At 40.0% G+C, this 20,147-nt stretch overlaps 1 protein-coding gene across 3 annotated transcripts in view; it reads right to left on the reverse strand.

The window, feature by feature from the left end:
- The window catches only part of Unc50 (Unc50 RNA binding protein), a 254,965-nt gene that overhangs the window by 18,196 nt on the left and 216,622 nt on the right, over positions 1-20,147 (reverse strand). For all 3 annotated transcript variants that reach the window (XM_070085996.1, XM_070085995.1, XM_070085997.1), the window contains one exon: positions 7,908-8,047. In XM_070085996.1, coding sequence (XP_069942097.1) covers positions 7,908-8,047 — 140 coding nt within the window. The remainder of the gene's footprint in view (positions 1-7,907; positions 8,048-20,147) is intronic.

A 20,147-nucleotide genomic window follows, 5' to 3' on the forward strand; every position in this document is an offset into this window, starting at 1 on the left:
ATTCGGTATTTACAGTATTGGCTAGCGTGACTGGGCTCGGGTGGGAGAAGACGTATGTAGTGTCATCTGCAAATAGTGTGGGTTTGAGTAATTGCGAAGCATTTGGTAGGTCATTTATGTATAGGAGAAAGAGAAGAGGGCCAAGGACACTTCCCTGTGGGACACCAACTGTAATTGGTTGTGCAGAAGAGTTTGCCCCATTTGTGTACACATATTGGCTTCTGTTGCTGAGGTATGACTTGAGGTAGTTGAGGGAGTGCCCTCTTATACCATAGTGTGACAATTTTACGTGGAGCAAGTCATGGTCAACTATATCAAAAGCTTTACGTAAGTCAATGAAGATCCCCAGTGGGACTTCTTTTTTCTCTGTTGCAGTGTATATATGTTCTAGCATGTGTATAATAGCATCATTAGTATTTTTATTAGGCCTGAATCCAAATTGGCAGGGGTTGAGTATGTTTTGGGAGATAAGGTAGGAGTAGATTCGTTTATGAATTAATTTTTCAAAGATTTTTGAGAGAGGGTGTAAGTTGGATATTGGCCTATAGTTATTCAACTCTGTTTGGTTTCCTCCTTTGTGGATCGGGGTGACCCTTGCTATTTTGAGTACTGTAGGGAAGGTGGAGGATTCAATGGATTTGTTAAAGAGTGTTGCAATGATTGGTGATAGCACTTGTGACACTTTTTTGTATATAAAGGGTGGTAAGGTATTTAAATCTCCTGCCTTGTTTTTTAGTGCGTTGATAATAAGGGAGACTTCGTATGGGTTAGTCGGAGCTAGGAACAGTGTGTTCGGGTAGTTGCCAGTGAGGTAGTCATTTGGTGGGGTATCTGAGCTTGGGATTTTATTGGCAAGGTTTTGTCCTATAGTGGAGAAGAAATCATTGAGTCTGTTTGCTGTTTCTGTTGGTGGGAGTTGGGGTTCATCTGACTTTGCTAATTTTATTTCGCTATTTCGTGATATCTTTTTTGTTCCCAGAATTTCTGATAGGGTTTTCCAGGTCTTTTTTATATCACCTCGTAAGTTGGATAATCTGTTCTCATAATACAATTTTTTTGCCCTTCTTATCAGGCTGGTTAGGATTGACGAGTAACGTTTTGTTTGGTCTCTGGTTATGTGACCCATTCTGTACTGTTTTTCATATTGGTGTTTTGTATTTATGGATTTGAGAATGCTGGGTGTTAGCCAGGGACTGTTCAGTCTCTTAGCTGTCATCTGTTTAGTTTTTTTAGGGCAGTGCTTGTTATAGAGGTATTGGGTCTTCTTTAGAAAATTATTAATACATTCGTCAATATCTGTATAGATTTCTAGCTCAGTGTGCCAGTCAATGTTTGTTACTGCTGTTGTGAAGTTATTAATGGCTGCCTCATTGTGAAGTCTGAAGGTGACTTTAGTAGTAGTTTAGTAATAGTGCAACTGTTGTTCATTATTGTTACAATGTATGTTTTTTCTGTTGCTTAAGGCTAAAAATGCAACAGAAATAATATTTCTTACCTTAAATTGTGGTTGCTGGTGTTTGTCAATGATTGTGAAGGAGGTAGTGGATAGGCATGCTGAGGCCCACCTGGGCTGAGGTGGATAGTAGTCCAGTAAGTCAGTCCAGTCAAGTGAGTCAGTAGGTCAGTTAGTCAAGTCAGTAGAGTCATTCAATTTAATAGGTCAATCATTCAAGTCAGTAAACCATCAGTCAAATCAGTAAATCAGTCAAGTTGGTCAGTCAAGTCAGTAGGTCAGTCAGTAAATCAGTCAAGTCATTCAGTAAATCAGTCAAGTCAGGTCAGTTAAGTTATTTAGAAAATCAGTAAATCAGGTCAGTCAGTAAGTCATTCATCCAGCTTGCAGTGCTGAAATTTTTTCACTACCGTGAAGCAGAACCGTTTAAATTGAATTTTACGAAGTGTAAAATGAAAATATGCTGCAAATTTGACAGTAGTTTAATGGAGAAAATGTTTTAAAGGAAACTGTTTTAATCAACAGTCTACTGTACAAATCAAAAAAGAAAAACAAAATTTTTTCTTTTTAGGTCACCCTGCCTTGGTGGGATATGACCTGTTTCTTGAAAAAAAAAAATTATTACTACAATAATAGTATTGTTAATGGTATATTTATGACTACAATGATGATAGTGTTGATGGTATATAAGGAGAATGTCATGTTCTTCTTCTGTCTTCAGACATACCTTCTTTAGCATCTCTTGACAGATCATGCCCCTTAGCTCTGGGATTAGTCTTGTTGCAAACCTTCACATTTTTTCCAGCTTTTTGACATACTTTATCAGAAGTGAGTTTCATACTGAAGCTGAGTATTACAAGATGGATCTGACAAATGTGTTGTGAATGACTCCTTATTGAGATTCCTGAAAGCTAATTTAATGCCAGTCTCATGTTTGCTATGGCAGTTATTCAAGTGATGTGCATCTCGGGGAGTATGCTTGGAACTATGATCATCTCCAGTTTCTTCCCTTTCAGGAAGGTTTGCTGCTTTTGCTCCCCAGACCTGTATCCTGTTTCTGATCATCTTTGTCCTTTCCCTGATCTTGATAACTCTGCATTTGCTGGAGTTAAATTCTAACAGCCGCTTGACAGACCAATCCTGCAGCTTGTCAACATCTGTTTGTAGTCTTTTCTGGTTTGGCTCTGTTAATTTTCTTCTTATGATTTCTTCTGTCATGTCGTTCATAAACACAGGGAACAGTACTGGTCCCAGTACTGACCCTTGTAGAACCCTACTCATCACACTTGCCCATTCTAACATCTGTTTGCAGATAGTAACTCATTGCTTCCTTTCTGTTAACTATTCCTGTATTTCCCTGTTATTCCTGCCTGCTTTACTTGCTTTTGTCGCAGTCTCTTGTGTAGAGCTATAATGAATGTTTTCTTACACTCCAAAAATATGTAATCCATGTAATACATTTCTCTCTCTTGTCTAACTTTTGTTCCCTTGTTATAGAACTGTAACAGATTTGTGAAACAGGATTTACCATCCCTAAAACCATGGTGGCTGTGGTTCAAAAACCCCTATCTTTCCAGGTGTTCCATTACTCTTGTGATAATCTTCTCTATGACCTTACATACAAAGCATGAGTGACACTGACACTGACCTGTAGAGTTATGCTACATTCCCTGTTACCCACACTTTTGCTAGTTGCCTTGTGCTATGTATGGGACAAATGTGTGAGAAAAATTCTAGGCAGTAAGTTGGTAGACAGCAACCACCCAGGGAGGTACTACTGTCCTGCCAAGTGAGTGTAAAACAGAAGCCTGTAATTGTTTTACATGATGGTAGGATTGCTGGTGTCTTTTTACTGTCTCATAAACATGCAAGATTTCAGGTATGTTTTGCTACTTCTACTTACACTTAGGTCACACTACACATACATGTACAAGCATATATATATATATACACTCCTCTGGATTTTCTTCTATTTTCTTACTAGTTCTTGTTCATTTCCTCTTATCTCCATGGGGAAGTGGAACAGAATTCTTCCTCCATAAGCCATGCGTGTTGTAAGAGGTGACTGTGAGATGTGACGCACGTGACCTGAGGAATGTCACGTGCGTCACATCTCACTCTCCGCCTATATATATAATGTATTTCTACCTCTGTATGTTAGAAGTGATCAAGGTCCCAGGACTGAAACGTTTTCTAATAAATATGTTATAGTGTTTGCTTACGTGTCTTCCTAAACCAAGAGGTGACTAACATGCTGAGAGCAAGGGGCTAGTAACTCCTTCTCCTGTATACATAAATAAAGTTAAAAAGAGAAACTTTTTTTTTTTTGGGGGGGGGGGGTACCCTGCTTCAGTGGAATACCACCGGTTTGTTGAAAGAAGAAAGTGTGAGAAAGATGGTGTGTGACATTCATGTCAAATATTGTATTCATTGTCAGCTACAGTTTTTTTTTTCACTTCATTTGTAATGAAAATCAAACATTTGTTCCTGGGATTGAGTTCCTTGATCATTACTGTTATTATGTGATGTGAGACATGTTCCTTGAACATGTCTCACATCACTGGGAGAACATCATGAACACCAAGAAAAAAATTATAATCTATGTTTGTCTGTGAGTTTCTTACTCCATAATGATATAATTGTGACTGGTTTTATGAATTTTCTACTCCCACAGCCCAGCCATGGTCCAGGCTCATCTGGTGCTAGGATGAGGAGGATATTCTGTATGTGACAAGTGAGTGAGAGAGATGTCATTTAGTGTGATAAATATGAGAAAGATGCCATGCGTTATTAAAATGTTTCAGCCTCTTTCGATATTTACTATAATATCTCCCCCCCCACACACACTCACGTTCACACTCACACACGCACGCACGTGCACGTATGTAACAACAAAGAGGCAGAGGAAAGGTTTGTTTCCAAGGGCAACAGAAATAATGGGAAGACCAGAACGAGCCCCTGGTTTACCCGACAGTGTAAGGAGGCAAAAATCAAGTGCAATTGAGAATGGAAAAATTACAGAAGGCGAAGAACACAGGAAAATAAGGAGATTAGTCGAAGAGCCAGGAACGAGTATGCACAGGTAAGGAGGGAGGCCAAGCAACAGTATGAAAATAACATAGCATCGAAAGTCAAGTCTGACCTGAAACTGCTGTACAGCCACATCAGGAGGAAGACAACAGTCAAAGACCGGGTGATCAGGCTGAGGAAAGAAGGTGGGGAACTCACAAGAAACGATCACGAGGTATGCGAGGAGCTCAACATGAGATTTAAGGAAGTATTTACAGTAGAGACAGGAATGGCTCTGAGAAGACAGCAAAGAGGGGAACACCAACAGGGAATATACCAACAGGTGCTGGATGACATACAAACAATGGAGGAGGAGGTGCAGAAGCTGTTAAGTAACCTCGATACCTCAAAGGCGAGGGGTCTGGACAACATCTCCCCGTGGGTCCTTAGAGAAGGAGCAGAGACGCTGTGCGTGCCACTAACCACAATCTTCAATACATCCCTTGAAACTGGGCAACTACCAGAGGTATGGAAGACGGCAAATGTAGTCCCCATTTTTAAGAAAGGAGACAGAAACGAGGCACTAAACTACAGACCAGTGTCTCTGACATATATAGTATGCAAAGTCATGGAGAAGATTATCAGAAAGAGAGTGGTGGAACACCTGGAATGAAACAAGATTATAAACAACAACCAGCACGGATTCATGGAAGGTAAATTCTGTGTCACAAACCTTCTGGAGTTTTATGACAAGGTAACAGAAGTAAGACACGAGAGAGAGGGGTGGGTTGATTGCATTTTCCTGGACTGCAGGAAGGCCTTTGACACAGTTCCTCACAGGAGATTAGTGCAGAAGCTGGAGGATCAGGCGTGTATAACAGGAAGGGCACTGAAATGGATCAGAGAATACCTGACAGGGAGGCAACAACGAGTCATGGCACGTGATGAGGTATCACAGTGGGCACCTGTGACGAGCGGGGTCCCACAGGGGTCAGTCCTAGGACCAGTGCTATTTTTGATATATGTGAATGACATGATGGAAAGGATAGACTCTGAAGTGTCCCTGTTTGCAAATGATGTGAAGTTAATGAGAAGGATTAAATCGGATGAGGATCAGGCAGGACTACAAAGAGACCTGGACAGGCTGGACACGTGGTCCAGAAACTTGCTTCTCGAATTCAATCCTGCCAAATGCAAAGTCATGAAGATTGGGGAAGGGCAAAGAAGACCGCAGACCATGAAACTGATCTTCACTGACACTTCCACCTGTGTTAGAGCATCACTTGAGAAGAGAAGAGTCCCAGATTTGCCGAGGAGTCACATATTTCTTACTGCTAGACACGATGAACAAGAACTACTGAAATGGCATTCCCACAATGCACCACTGGCTCCCCAATTTTTTTTACATGATGCACACTGACCATGGAAACCGATTCTCTCACATGTGGGTCTACCAGCTTTCTCGTGCTTGATTTGAAGCTGCTAGAATTTTGGCGTATTAATATGTCAAACACATTGGCTCGTATGACATATATATATGACCAAAACAGTCAAAGAGTTAAAAATAGGTTGGATAAATACACGAGTGGGTGTGAGTTGGACCTGACTAGCTTTTGCTACTAGGTTGGATGCGGTGCTACTCCCTTAAGTGACGTGTCTGACCTCACTAGGTCAAGGCATTGCCTTAAGCCGGTGGGAGAATTGGACCTGCCTCTCATAGGCCAGCAGGCCTGTTGTTCATCAAGAACTGCAAGAAGCCCCTACCACGAGCCTTTTCCATCCTATGGAGAGGGAGCATGGACACGGGGGTCGTCCCACAGTTACTAAAAACAACAGACATAGCCCCACTCCACAAAGGGGGTAGTAAAGCAACAGCAAAGAACTACAGACCAATAGCACTAACATCCCATATCATAAAAATCTTTGAAAGGGACCTAAGAAGCAAGATCACCACCCATTTAGAAACCCAACAGTTACACAACCCAGGGCAACATGGGTTTAGAACAGGTCGCTCCTGTCTGTCTCAACTATTGGATCACTACGACAAGGTCCTAAATGCACTAGAAGACAAAAAGAATGCAGATGTAATATATACAGACTTTGCAAAAGCCTTCGACAAGTGTGACCATGGCATAATAGCGCACAAAATGCGTGCTAAAGGAATAACAGGAAAAGTCGGTCGATGGATCTATAATTTCCTCACTAACAGAACACAGAGAGTAGTCATCAACAGAGTAAAGTCCGAGGCAGCTACGGTGAAAAGCTCTGTTCCACAAGGCACAGTACTCGCTCCCATCTTGTTCCTCATCCTCATATCCGACATAGACAAGGATGTCAGCCACAGCACCGTGTCTTCCTTTGCAGATGACACCCGAATCTGCATGACAGTGTCTTCCATTGCAGACACTGCAAGGCTCCAGGCGGACATCAACCAAATCTTTCAGTGGGCTGCAGAAAACAATATGAAGTTCAACGATGAGAAATTTCAATTACTCAGATATGGTAAACATGAGGAAATTAAATCTTCATCAGAGTACAAAACAAATTCTGGCCACAAAATAGAGCGAAACACCAACGTCAAAGACCTGGGAGTGATCATGTCGGAGGATCTCACCTTCAAGGACCATAACATTGTATCAATCGCATCTGCTAGAAAAATGACAGGATGGATAATGAGAACCTTCAAAACTAGGGAGGCCAAGCCCATGATGACACTCTTCAGGTCACTTGTTCTATCTAGGCTGGAATATTGTTGCACACTAACAGCACCTTTCAAGGCAGGTGAAATTGCCGACCTAGAAAATGTACAGAGAACTTTCACGGCGCGCATAACGGAGATAAAACACCTCAATTACTGGGACCGCTTGAGGTTCCTAAACCTGTATTCCCTGGAATGCAGGAGGGAGAGATACATGATTATATACACCTGGAAAATCCTAGAGGGACTAGTACCGAACTTGCACACGAAAATCACTCACTACGAAAGCAAAAGACTTGGCAGATGATGCACCATCCCCCCAATGAAAAGCAGGGGTGTCACTAGCACGTTAAGAGACCATACAATAAGTGTCAGGGGCCCGAGACTGTTCAACTGCCTCCCAGCACACATAAGGGGGATTACCAACAGACCCCTGGCAGTCTTCAAGCTGGCACTGGACAAGCACCTAAAGTCAGTTCCTGATCAGCCGGGCTGTGGCTCGTACGTTGGTTTGCGTGCAGCCAGCAGCAACAGCCTGGTTGATCAGGCTCTGATCCACCAGGAGGCCTGGTCACAGACCGGGCCGCGGGGGCGTTGACCCCCGGAACTCTCTCCAGGTAAACTCCAGGTAAACACCAGGCAGTGTTCCTTCTTTCTTATGTTCTTATATGTAAAAATTTATGATACTAATCAGGGGAAAACTTATTATAATCTCTTTAAAGAACACGATGCAAACTTAACACTTACCATGATAAAAGAAGAGCTGGAAGAAGTGAAGGATAATTAGTGGAGGGAAGTAGGCATTAAGGTGGACATCAAAGGCATAGCCCCACTCCACGTCTTGGTCACGACACGTTGGCTTGATCATGTAGTGGTTTGTTATGCTCCTGTAATGCATGTACCACTTATTAATATACTGTATATGTATGTATGTATGCATGCATGTATGTATGTATATACATATATTGTATATATATATTCAACGCCGTTTTCAGAATCTTCCAAGAGCACAAGGTCATCAGCAGACAGTTGTGACAATCACCTTTGTGTGTATATGATATCTTAATTTCATCGTCCAAAATGCCAGATCTTCGCATTTCATTTTCTAATACAATTCCTTATTCTATGTATTATAGTTAAACAACCACGGTGACATTCACACATCTCCCTTATAATTTGGTGGCTCATTTTTACTGGGAAATTTCCTCTTTCCACACATACTCTGGCGAGCCCTCACTCTCCTTCGTCCACTGCAGCCAGTACCCTAAGCCTCCACACCAGGCACACCTCGTAACATCTGTTCATTGCCTCACCTATTCCACCCTTCAATCATACGCCTAATCCAAATTACAAACAATCAGCCTTGTTCTAAACAGCCGTTCATCATAGACCAATTACTTGATACTAGCCACATTCAATGAACACCTACCATCGTTACCTTTCCTAGCTTCCTTATTCATTCGTTGGTCCTTCATTTCAATCCAATTGATATCCTCTTAACATAACACTAGGCCAGGTGCTTCAGGACAACTCAGACACCATCTCTATAGATTGGCACTCTTTGTCTTTCTTCTTTTGCCTAGGTACAAAGGAATTCATACAGCTCTTCTGCCAACTTCCTTCCATACATTAAACACAGTACCAAATCACTCAAAACTTATATTCACTCATGCTTTTAATAATTTCATTTAACTATCTTTTGACCTCATTTGGTTCCAGCTGTTTCTTTCATTTAGCTTCCACATTCAACGAATCTTCCCTCAATTACAACTATTTTTTCCTCACCTTTCTACAAAGCATGCCATTCTCCCAAAACCATGCTTTCACACACAGCTCTTTAGTTATCATCAACATCACACCTGTGTCAATTTTTCCATCTTCCAATACCTTCAATCCTTCCATTTAACGGTCTTCTTCCTCCTTATAATTTTTCGACAAATTCATTTAAGCCCTCTAGGTTTTCTAATCTTCAAAGTTATCCACTCAAAATCTTTTTCTTATTTTTCAAACAAAATTGCTTGACAACATTCACTACACTTATGTTGCCTTTAAGACATTGCCAACACTCTTCTGTTCCTCCTTCTCATCCATAGGCTTTTTCCTTCGTAGCATTTCTACTGGTACTTTGGCATATTGTTAACTTTTCCTTACATCATCATCAGTCTTTGCTTATCATCCATTGCCCACCTTCCTAAATCACCACTTAAGCCGAACACCTTCTTCATCATACACAACCCCACCTTCATGTTTTCACTACATTTAACCTACTGGCTTCATTAAAACAGTTGCTATCTCATTCCATTGCCAAGATATATTCTACTGGGCCTTCCAGTTTATGTAAATTTCACCTTTCTTCGATGATTTTGCTTATTTCTGTAATTCATTCTACCTTTACTTCAGTGTAAGTTGCTTAATTCCAGAAAAGTATGACCCACAGGACCTGTAGGTCTCTTCATAAACATGGGTACATCCTTGAAGTTCACTTCAACAGTCCTTTATCTTGGTCATCATAATTCAACAAAACCAATAACTATTCAGCCTCCCACATCATATTGCAGGTACTGATTTATATCCTTTCCTTTTCAAAATATGTATTACCTCATAACTTCAAAGCCCCATACAAAGGGGAACAGGTACTTGATAATTTCACTAAACTTTTTCCACAATTCGTTCTCCTTACTTGAAAAGTATACTTGTTATTCCTCACAACACAATTTACCTTCACTTCGGTTCAAAGGTTTCCTATATTCATCATCTTCCTGTAATCTTCTCAACTATTCCTTATTCTCCAGATTTCTTCAGGTGCATGTCACACGTTAAGTTATTCGACCATTTCATGTCCAATTCAACCTTGCTTTTATTCCAGTAATTCTGGAATTTACTTATCATATTCTTTCTTTTCTCCTTCCATAACCGATCATTTAACATAGCTTCCTTACTTCTGGTCCAATTCAGATAATTAGTATTTAACTCATATTTATATATATATATATATATATATATATATATATATATATATATTTATATATATATATATATTTATATATATATATATATATCTATATATATATATATCTGTATATATATATGTATATATATATATATAGGTAGTAGGTTGGTAGACAGCAACCACCCAGGGAAGTACTACCGTCCTGCCAGATGACTGTGAAACAGAAACCTGTAACTGTTTTGCAAGATGGTAGGATTGCTGGTTTCTTTTTCTGTCTCATAAACACGCTAGATAACAGGGATATCTTGCTACTCCTACTTACACTTTGGTCACACTTCACAGACACGCACATGCATATATATATACATACATCTAGGTTTTTCTCCTTTTTCTAAATAGCTCTTGTTCCTCTTTATTTCTTCTATTGTCCATGGGGAAGTGGAAAAGAATCTTTCCTCCGTAAGCCATGCGTGTCGTATGAGGCGACTAAAATGCCGGGAGCAATGGGCTAGTAACCCCTTCTCCTGTAGACATTTACTAAAAAAGAGAAGAAGAAAAACTTCATAAAATTGGGATGCTTGAATGTGCGTGGATGTAGTGCGGATGACAAGAAACAGATGATTGCTGATGTTATGAATGAAAAGAAGTTGGATGTCCTGGCCCTAAGCGAAACAAAGCTGAAGGGGGTAGGGGAGTTTCGGTGGGGGGAAATAAATGGGATTAAATCTGGAGTACCTGAGAGAGTTAGAGCAAAGGAAGGGGTAGCAGTAATGTTGAAGGATCAGTTATGGAAGGAGAAAAGAGAATATGAATGTGTAAATTCAAGAATTATGTGGATTAAAGTAAAGGTTGGATGCGAAAAGTGGGTCATAATAAGCATGTATGCACCTGGAGAAGAGAGGAATGTAGAGGAGAGAGAGAGATTTTGGGAGATGTTAAGTGAATGTATAGGGGCCTTTGAACCAAGTGAGAGAGTAATTGTGGTAGGGGACCTGAATGCTAAAGTAGGAGAAACTTTTAGAGAGGGTGTGGTAGGTAAGTTTGGGGTGCCAGGTGTAAATGATAATGGGAGCCCTTTGATTGAACTTTGTATAGAAAGGGGTTTAGTTATAGGTAATACATATTTTAAGAAAAAGAGGATAAATAAGTATACAAGATATGATGTAGGGCAAAATGACAGTAGTTTGTTGGATTATGTATTGGTAGATAAAAGACTGTTGAGTAGACTTCAGGATGTACATGTTTATAGAGGGGCCACAGATATATCAGATCACTTTCTAGTTGTAGCTACACTGAGAGTAAAAGGTAGATGGGATACAAGGAGAATAGAAGCATCAGGGAAGAGAGAGGTGAAGGTTTATAAACTAAAAGAGGAGGCAGTTAGGGTAAGATATAAACAGCTATTGGAGGACAGATGGGCTAATGAGAGCATAGGCAATGGGGTCGAAGAGGTATGGGGTAGGTTTAAAAATGTAGTGTTAGAGTGTTCAGCAGAAGTTTGTGGTTACAGGAAAGTGGGTGCGGGAGGGAAGAGGAGCGATTGGTGGAATGATGATGTAAAGAGAGTAGTAAGGGAGGAAAAGTTAGCATATGAAAAGTTTTTACAAAGTAGAAGTGATGCAAGGAGGGAAGAGTATATGGAGAAAAAGAGAGAGCTTAAGAGAGTGGTGAAGCAATGTAAAAAGAGAGCAAATGAGAGAGTGGGTGAGATGTTATCAACAAATTTTGTTGAAAATAAGAACAAGTTATGGAGTGAGATTAACAAGTTAAGGAAGCCTAGAGAACAAATGGATTTATCAGTTAAAAATAGGAGAGGAGAGTTATTAAATGGAGAGTTAGAGGTATTGGGAAGATGGAGGGAATATTTTGAAGAATTGTTAAATGTTGATGAAGATAGGGAAGCTGTGATTTCGTGTATAGGGCAAGGAGGAATAACATCTTGTAGGAGTGAGGAAGAGCCAGTTGTAAGTGTGGGGGAAGTTCGTGAGGCAGTAGGTAAAATGAAAGGGGGTAAGGCAGCCAGGATTGATGGGATGAAGATAGAAATGTTAAAAGCAGGTGGGGATATAGTTTTGGAGTGGTTGGTGCAATTATTTAATAAATGTATGGAAGAGGGTAAGGTACCTACGGATTGGCAGAGAGCATGCATAGTTCCTTTGTATAAAGGCAAAGGGGACAAAAGAGAGTGCAAAAATTATAGGGGGATAAGTCTGTTGAGTATACCTGGCAAAGTGTATGGTAGAGTTATTATTGAAAGAATTAAGAGTAAGACGGAGAATAGGATAGCAGATGAACAAGGAGGCTTTAGGAAAGGTAGGGGGTGTGTGGACCAGGTGTTTACAGTGAAACATATAAGTGAACAGTATTTAGATAAGGCTAAAGAGGTCTTTGTGGCATTTATGGATTTGGAAAAGGCATATGACAGGGTGGATAGGGGGGCAATGTGGCAAATGTTGCAGGTGTATGGTGTAGGAGGTAGGTTACTGAAAGCAGTGAAGAGTTTTTACGAGGATAGTGAGGCTCAAGTTAAGAGTATGTAGGAAAGAGGGAAATTATTTCCCAGTAAAAGTAGGCCTTAGACAAGGATGTGTTATGTCACCGTGGTTGTTTAATATATTTATAGATGGGGTTGTAAGAGAAGTAAATGCGAGGGTCTTGGCAAGAGGCGTGGAGTTAAAAGATAAAGAATCACACATAAAGTGGGAGTTGTCACAGTTGCTCTTTGCTGATGACACTGTGCTCTTGGGAGATTCTGAAGAGAAGTTGCAGAGATTGGTGGATGAATTTGGTAGGGTGTGCAAAAGAAGAAAATTAAAAGTGAATACAGGAAAGAGTAAGGTTATGATAACAAAAAGATTAGGTGATGAAAGATTGGATATCAGATTGGAGGGAGAGAGTATGGAGGAGGTGAATGTATTCAGATATTTGGGAGTGGACGTGTCAGCGGATGGGTCTATGAAAGATGAGGTGAATCATAGAATTGATGAGGGGAAAAGGGTGAATGGTGCACTTAGGAGTCTGTGGAGACAAAGAACTTTGTCCTTGGAGGCAAAGAGGGAAATGTATGAGAGTATAGTTTTACCAACGCTCTTATATGGGTGTGAAGCATGGGTGATGAATGTTGCAGCGAGGAGAAGGCTGGAGGCAGTGGAGATGTCGTGTTTGAGGGCAATGTGTGGTGTGAATATAATGCAGAGAATTCATAGTTTGGAAGTTAGGAGGAGGTGCGGGATTACCAAAACTGTTGTTCAGAGGGCTGAGGAAGGGTTGTTGAGGTGGTTTGGACATGTAGAGAGAATGGAGAGAAACAGAGTGACTTCAAGAGTGTATCAGTCTGTAGTGGAAGGAAGGCGGGGTAGGGGTCGGCCTAAGAAAGGTTGGAGGGAGGGGGTAAAGGAGGTTTTGTGTGCGAGGGGCTTGGACTTCCAGCAGGCATGCGTGAGCCTGTTTGATAGGAGTGAATGGAGACAAATGGTTTTTAATACTTGACGTGCTGTTGGAGTGTAAGCAAAGTAACATTATGAAGGGGTTCAGGGAAACCGGCAGGCTGGACTTGAGTCCTGGAGATGGGAAGTACAGTGCCTGCACTCTGAAGGAGGGGTGTTAATGTTGCAGTTTAAAAACTGTAGTGTAAAGCACCCTTCTGGCAAGACAGTGATGGAGTGAATGACGGTGAAAGTTTTTCTTTTTCGGGCCACCCTGCCTTGGTGGGAATCGGCCAGTGTGATAATAAAATATATATATATATATATATATATATATATATATATATATATATATATATATATATATATATATATATATATATATATTGGCAGTTTGGAGGGATATGTTGTGTATCTTTATATGTGTATGCTTCTGAACTGTTGTATTCTGAGCAACTCTGCAAAAACAGTGATAATGTGTGAGTGTGGTGAAAGTGTTGAATGATGATGAAAGTATTTTCTTTTTGGGGATTTTCTTTCTTTTTTTGGGTCACCCTGCCTCAGTGGGAGACGGCAGACTTGTTGAAAATATATATATATATATATATATATATATATATATATATATATATATATATATATATATATATATATATATATATATATAAATAGATATATATAAGGTGATGAGGGTATCAAATGATTTAGATAAAGAAAAATTGGATATCAAATTGGGGAGGAGGAGTATGGAAGAAGTGAATGTTTTCAGATACTTGGGAGTTGACGTGTCGGCGGATGGATTTATGAAGGATGAGGTTAATCATAGAATTGATGAGGGAAAAAAGGTGAGTGGTGCGTTGAGGTATATGTGGAGTCAAAAAACGTTATCTATGGAGGCAAAGAAGGGAATGTATGAAAGTATAGTAGTACCAACACTGTTATATGGATGTGAAGCTTGGGTGGTAAATGCAGCAGCGAGGAGACGGTTGGAGGCAGTGGAGATGTCCTGTCTAAGGGCAATGTGTGGTGTAAATATTATGCAGAAAATTTGGAGTGTGGAAATTAGGAGAAGGTGTGGAGTTAATAAAAGCATTAGTCAGAGGGCAGAAGAGGGGTTGTTGAGGTGGTTTGGTCATTTAGAGAGAATGGATCAAAGTAGAATGACATGGAAAGCATATAAATCTATAGGGGAAGGAAGGAGGGGTAGGGGTCGTCCTCGAAAGGGTTGGAAAGAGGGGGTAAAGGAGGTTTTGTGGGCGAGGGGCTTGGACTTCCAGCAAGCGTGCATGAGTGTGTTAGATAGGAGTGAATGGAGACGAATGATACTTGGGACCTGACAATCTGTTGGAGTGTGAGCAGGGTAATATTTAGTGAAGGGATTCAGGGAAACCGGTTATTTTCATATAGTCGGACTTGAGTCCTGGAAATGGGAAGTACAATGCCTGCACTTTAAAGGAGGGGTTTGGGATATTGGCAGTTTGGAGGGAATATATTGTGTATCTTTATACGTATATGCTTCTAAACTGTTGTATTCTGAGCATCTCTGCAAAAGCAGTGATAATGTGTGAGTGTGGTGAAAGTGTTGAATGATGATGAAAGTATTTTCTTTTTGGGGATTTTCTTTCTTTTTTGGGTCACCCTGCCTCGGTGGGAGACGACCGACTTGTTGAAAAAAAAAATATATATATATATATATATATATATATATATATATATATATATATATATATATATATGCAAAACAACCACTCTGAAAGAATAGAGAAATTCCAAGCGCTTTCGTGACTATTCACATTATCAAGGAACTATGTGATAATGTGAGTAGTCACGAAAGCGCTTGGAATTTCTCTATTCTTTCAGAGTGGTTGTTTTGCATATATATATATATATATATATATATATATATATATATATATATATATATATATATATATATATATATATATATATATATATATATATACATACACATATTCATAAAGTCAGCCGTCTCCAACCGAGGCAGGGTGACCCAAAAAGAAAGAAAATCTCCAAAAGGAAAATACTTTCATCATTCAACACTTTCACCTCACTCATACATAATCACTGTCTTTGCAGATGCACCCAAATACAACAGTTTAAAAGCATATTTAACCCTCTGACTATCATAACCCCAAATCCTGAAGTGTCTCCTGGTGTCGCAAAATATTAAAAAAAAAAAAAAAATATGTTTTCTTATGAAATGACAGAGAATCTTTTCCGATGGAAATGATACCAAAAGTACGAAATTTGATGAAAAACTTATGGAATTACGCTCTCGTAAAGTTAGCAACCTTAGTGATATTTACGCATCAGTGATTTCGTCCACTTTGAGCCCTATTTTCAGCCTATTCCATTGTCCTAGTTGGTCAAACTCATAGTTCCATTTGTTAGAACTCCATTTGTTCCATCGTGTGGGTACAAGAAACTGCCCATATACCAATTTCAACTACCCAGTAAAGTGGTCAGAAACTGGCAATGTGGCTAATTTCATACAAATTAAAAAATATGCCAATTTCAAAATAGGGTCCAGAATGAACAATGCAGACATTCCCGGCACTAAAATAACATTTTCTCTGTTCATCAGTCACGTTTCCAGGCTCCTCTTTTATTACTCTTGCTTTCTATTTTGAATTTTTATTAACACAAAAAAATAGAAGATTTACTGTTATGCAGACTGCTGCAATATTGTAATAATTGTATAAATAATGTCAACCCATTCATGACTGCATATTAGAATGGCTAGTTGGACAATTATTGGACAACGACGTCATTTGTTTACTCTTGAACATCAGTAAAAATCGAACATTTCCGCTACTTTGAGCTCCATTTCAAGGTCTTTTTCATAGTAAAACCAATCAAACTCACCTCTATGTTTATATTACATTTTCCATTCTATCAAATGAGAACCAAGAAAATATACCTCAAAGTTGGCCTTTTAATCCAAAAACACAGTCGGAGTTTTTTTTCTCATCATGCAGTGTGATGTGGGATTTTTTTTATACTGTGCACACTGACCACACACTCATTCTCTCACCTGTGGGCCTACCAGCTTTCTCTCGCTTGATTTGAAGCCGCTAGAATTTTTGAGTATATATAAGTCAAACACGTTGGCTTGTAAGACGTATATATACGACCGAAACAGTCAAAGGGATGAAGATATATAACATATCCCTCCAAACTGCCAATATCCTAAACCCCTCTTTTAAAGTGCAGGCATTGTACTTCCTATTTCCAGTACTCAAGTCCGACTATATAAAAATAACCGGTTTCCCTTAATCCCTTTACTAAATACAGTATTAGCCTGCTCACACTCCAACAGCTTGTCAGGTCCTAAAAACTATTCGTCTCCATTCACTTCTATCTAACACGCTCATGCACGCTTGCTGGAAGTCCAAGCCCCTCGCCCCCCAAAGCCTCCTTTACCCCACCTCCAACCTTTTCGGGGATGACCCCTACCCCGCTTTCCTTCCCCTACAGATTTATATGCTCTGCACGTCATTCTACTTTGATCCATTCTCTCTAAATGACCAAACCACCTCAACACCCCCTCTTCAGTCCTCTGACTAATACTTTTATTAACTCCACACCTCCTAATTTCCACACTCCAAATTCTCTACATAATATTTACACCACACATTACCCTTAAACAGGACATCTCCACTGTCTCCAACCGCTTCCTCGATGCAGCATTTACAACCCAAGCTTCACACCCATATAAGAGTGTTGGTACCACTATACTTTCATACATTCCCTTCTTTGCTTCCATAGGTAACATTTTTTTGTCTCCACATATACCTCAACACACCACTCACCTTTTTTCCTTCATAAACCCATTCGCTGAAACGTCAACTCCCAAACATCTGAAAACATTCACTTCTTCCATTCTCCCTCTCTCCAATGTGATTTCCAATTTTTTTTTATCTCAATCATTTGATACCCTCATCACCTTACTCTTATCTATGTTCACTTTCAACTTTCTACCTTTACACACCCTCCTAAACTCATCCACTAACCTTTAAAATTTTTCTTTAGAATCTCCCATAAGCACAGTATCATCAGCAAAAAGTAACCATGTCAACTCCCATTTTGTATTTGATTCCCCATAATTTAATCCCACCCCTCTCCCCAACACCCTAGCATTTACTTCTTTTACATCCCCATCTATAAATATATTAAACAACCATGGTGACATTACACATCCCTGTCAAGACCTACTATTACCGGGAAGTAGTCTCCCTCTCTCCTACAGACCCTAACCTGAGCCTCACTATCCTCATAAAAACTATTTACAGCACTTAGTAACTTACTATGTATTCCATACACTTGCAACATCTGCCACATTGCTCCCCTATCCACTCTATCATAAGCATTTTCTAAATCCACAAATGCAATGAAAACTTCCCTACCGTTATCTAAATACTGTTCGCATATATGCTTCAATGTGAACACTTGATCTACACATCCCCTACCCACTCTAAAGCCTCCTTGCTCATCTGCAATCCTGGAGTTTACCTGGAGTTTACCTGGAGAGAGTTTCGGGGGTCAACGCCCCCACGGCCCGGTCCGTGACCAGGCCTCCTGGTGGATCAGCACCTGATCAACCAGGCTGTTGCTGCTGGCTGCACGCAAACCAACGTACGAGCCACAGCCCGGCTGATCAGGAACTGACTTTAGGTGCTTGTCCAGTGCCAGCTTGAAGACTGCCAGGGGTCTGTTGGTAATCCCCCTTATGTGTGCTGGGAGGCAGTTGAACAGTCTCGGGCCCCTGACACTTATTGTATGGTCTCTTAACGTGCTAGTGACACCCCTGCTTTTCATTGGGGGGATGGTGCATCGTCTGCCAAGTCTTTTGCTTTCGTAGTGAGTGATTTTCGTGTGCAAGTTCGGTACTAGTCCCTCTAGGATTTTCCAGGTGTATATAATCATGTATCTCTCCCTCCTGCGTTCCAGGGAATACAGGTTTAGAAACCTCAAGCGCTCCCATCCTACTCTCTGTCTTACCTCTAATTCTTTCAATAATAACCCTCCCATACACTTTTCCTGGTATACTCAATAAAGTTATTCCCCTATAATTTTTACAATCTCTTTTGTCCCTTTCCCTTCATATAAAGGAACTGTACACACACTGCCAATCCCTAGGCACCTTTCCCTCTTTCATACATTTATTAAACAAAAATACCAACCACTCCAACACTATTCCCCCCTGCTTTTAACATTTCTGTCATGATCCTATCAGTCCCAGCGGCTTTACCCTCTTTCATTCTACGTAATGCCTCCTCACTTTCCCTATACTCACATCTCGCTCTTCTTCACTCCTAAAAGTACATAAAATTACCGCCTCCCTTTCTTCATCGACATTTAAAAGTTCCTCAAAATATTCCTGCCATCTACCCAATACCTCCAGGTCCCCATCTACTAACTCCCCTACTCTGTTTTTCATTGATGTTTTTTAACATGTCGGCCATTTCCCACCAAGGCAGGGTGACCCAAAAAGAAAAAAAAAAAAAAATAAAGAAAAAACTTTCATCATCATTCAACACTTTTACCATCACTCATACATAATCACTGTCTTTGCAGAGGCACTCAGATATGACAGTTCAGATGTCCCTCCAAACTGCCAATATCCCAAAACCCTCCTTTAACCCTTTGAGGGTTTCGGCCGTACTAGTACAGCTTACGACCCAGGGTTTTTGACGTACTAGTACGCCTAAATTCTAGCGCCCTCAAATCTAGTGGGAGAAAGCTGGTAGGCCTACATATGAAAGAATGGGTCTATGTGGTCAGTGTGCACAGTATAAAAAAAATCCTGCAGCACACAGTGCATAATGAGAAAAAAAAACTTTGACCATTTTTTTTGGAATAAAACAGCGACTTTGCACTGTATTTTCATATGGTATTTATTGTTGTATTCTAGTTTTCTTGGTCTCATTTTATAGAATGGAAGACATATTACAGAAATTGTGATGATTTTGATGGTTTTACAATGAAAAGTACCTTGAAATTGAGCTCAAAGTAGCAGAAATGTTCAATTTTTACCAAAGTTCAAAAGTAAACAAATTATGCCAAGCGTCCAATACACGTCAACTGGTGAGTCTAATATTCTTTCACAAGTGCGCCAATATTATTTATACTATTTTTTACACTAATGCTGTAGTCTGCATAACAGTAAATCTTCTAGTTTTTGTGAGAATAAAAATTCAAAGTGGAAAGCAAAAGAATGTAAGAGAGGCCTTGAGACGTGACTAATGAACAGAGGAAATGTCATTTTAGTGCCAGGAATGTCTTTTTTGTTTATTCTGGACCCTATTCGGAAATTGGCATCTTTTGAAATTTGTGTGAAATTGGCAAAATTGCTAAATTCTGACCACTGTACGGAATAGTTGAAATTGATAAATGGATGGTTTCTTGCACTCATTCGATAGAAAAAATGGAGTTCTAGCGAAATATTCATGTTTTCTGTCGACTAGTACAGTGGAATTGGCCGAAAATGGGGCTCAAAGTGGGCAAAATCGCTTATGCGTAAACATCGCCGAGACCGCTAACTTCGTGAGAGCATAATTCCGTAAGTTTTCCATCAAATTTCAGACTTTG

Source organism: Cherax quadricarinatus, chromosome 17 (assembly GCF_038502225.1).
Source record: "Cherax quadricarinatus isolate ZL_2023a chromosome 17, ASM3850222v1, whole genome shotgun sequence".
In the NCBI taxonomy this organism is placed as follows: Eukaryota; Metazoa; Arthropoda; class Malacostraca; order Decapoda; family Parastacidae; genus Cherax; species Cherax quadricarinatus.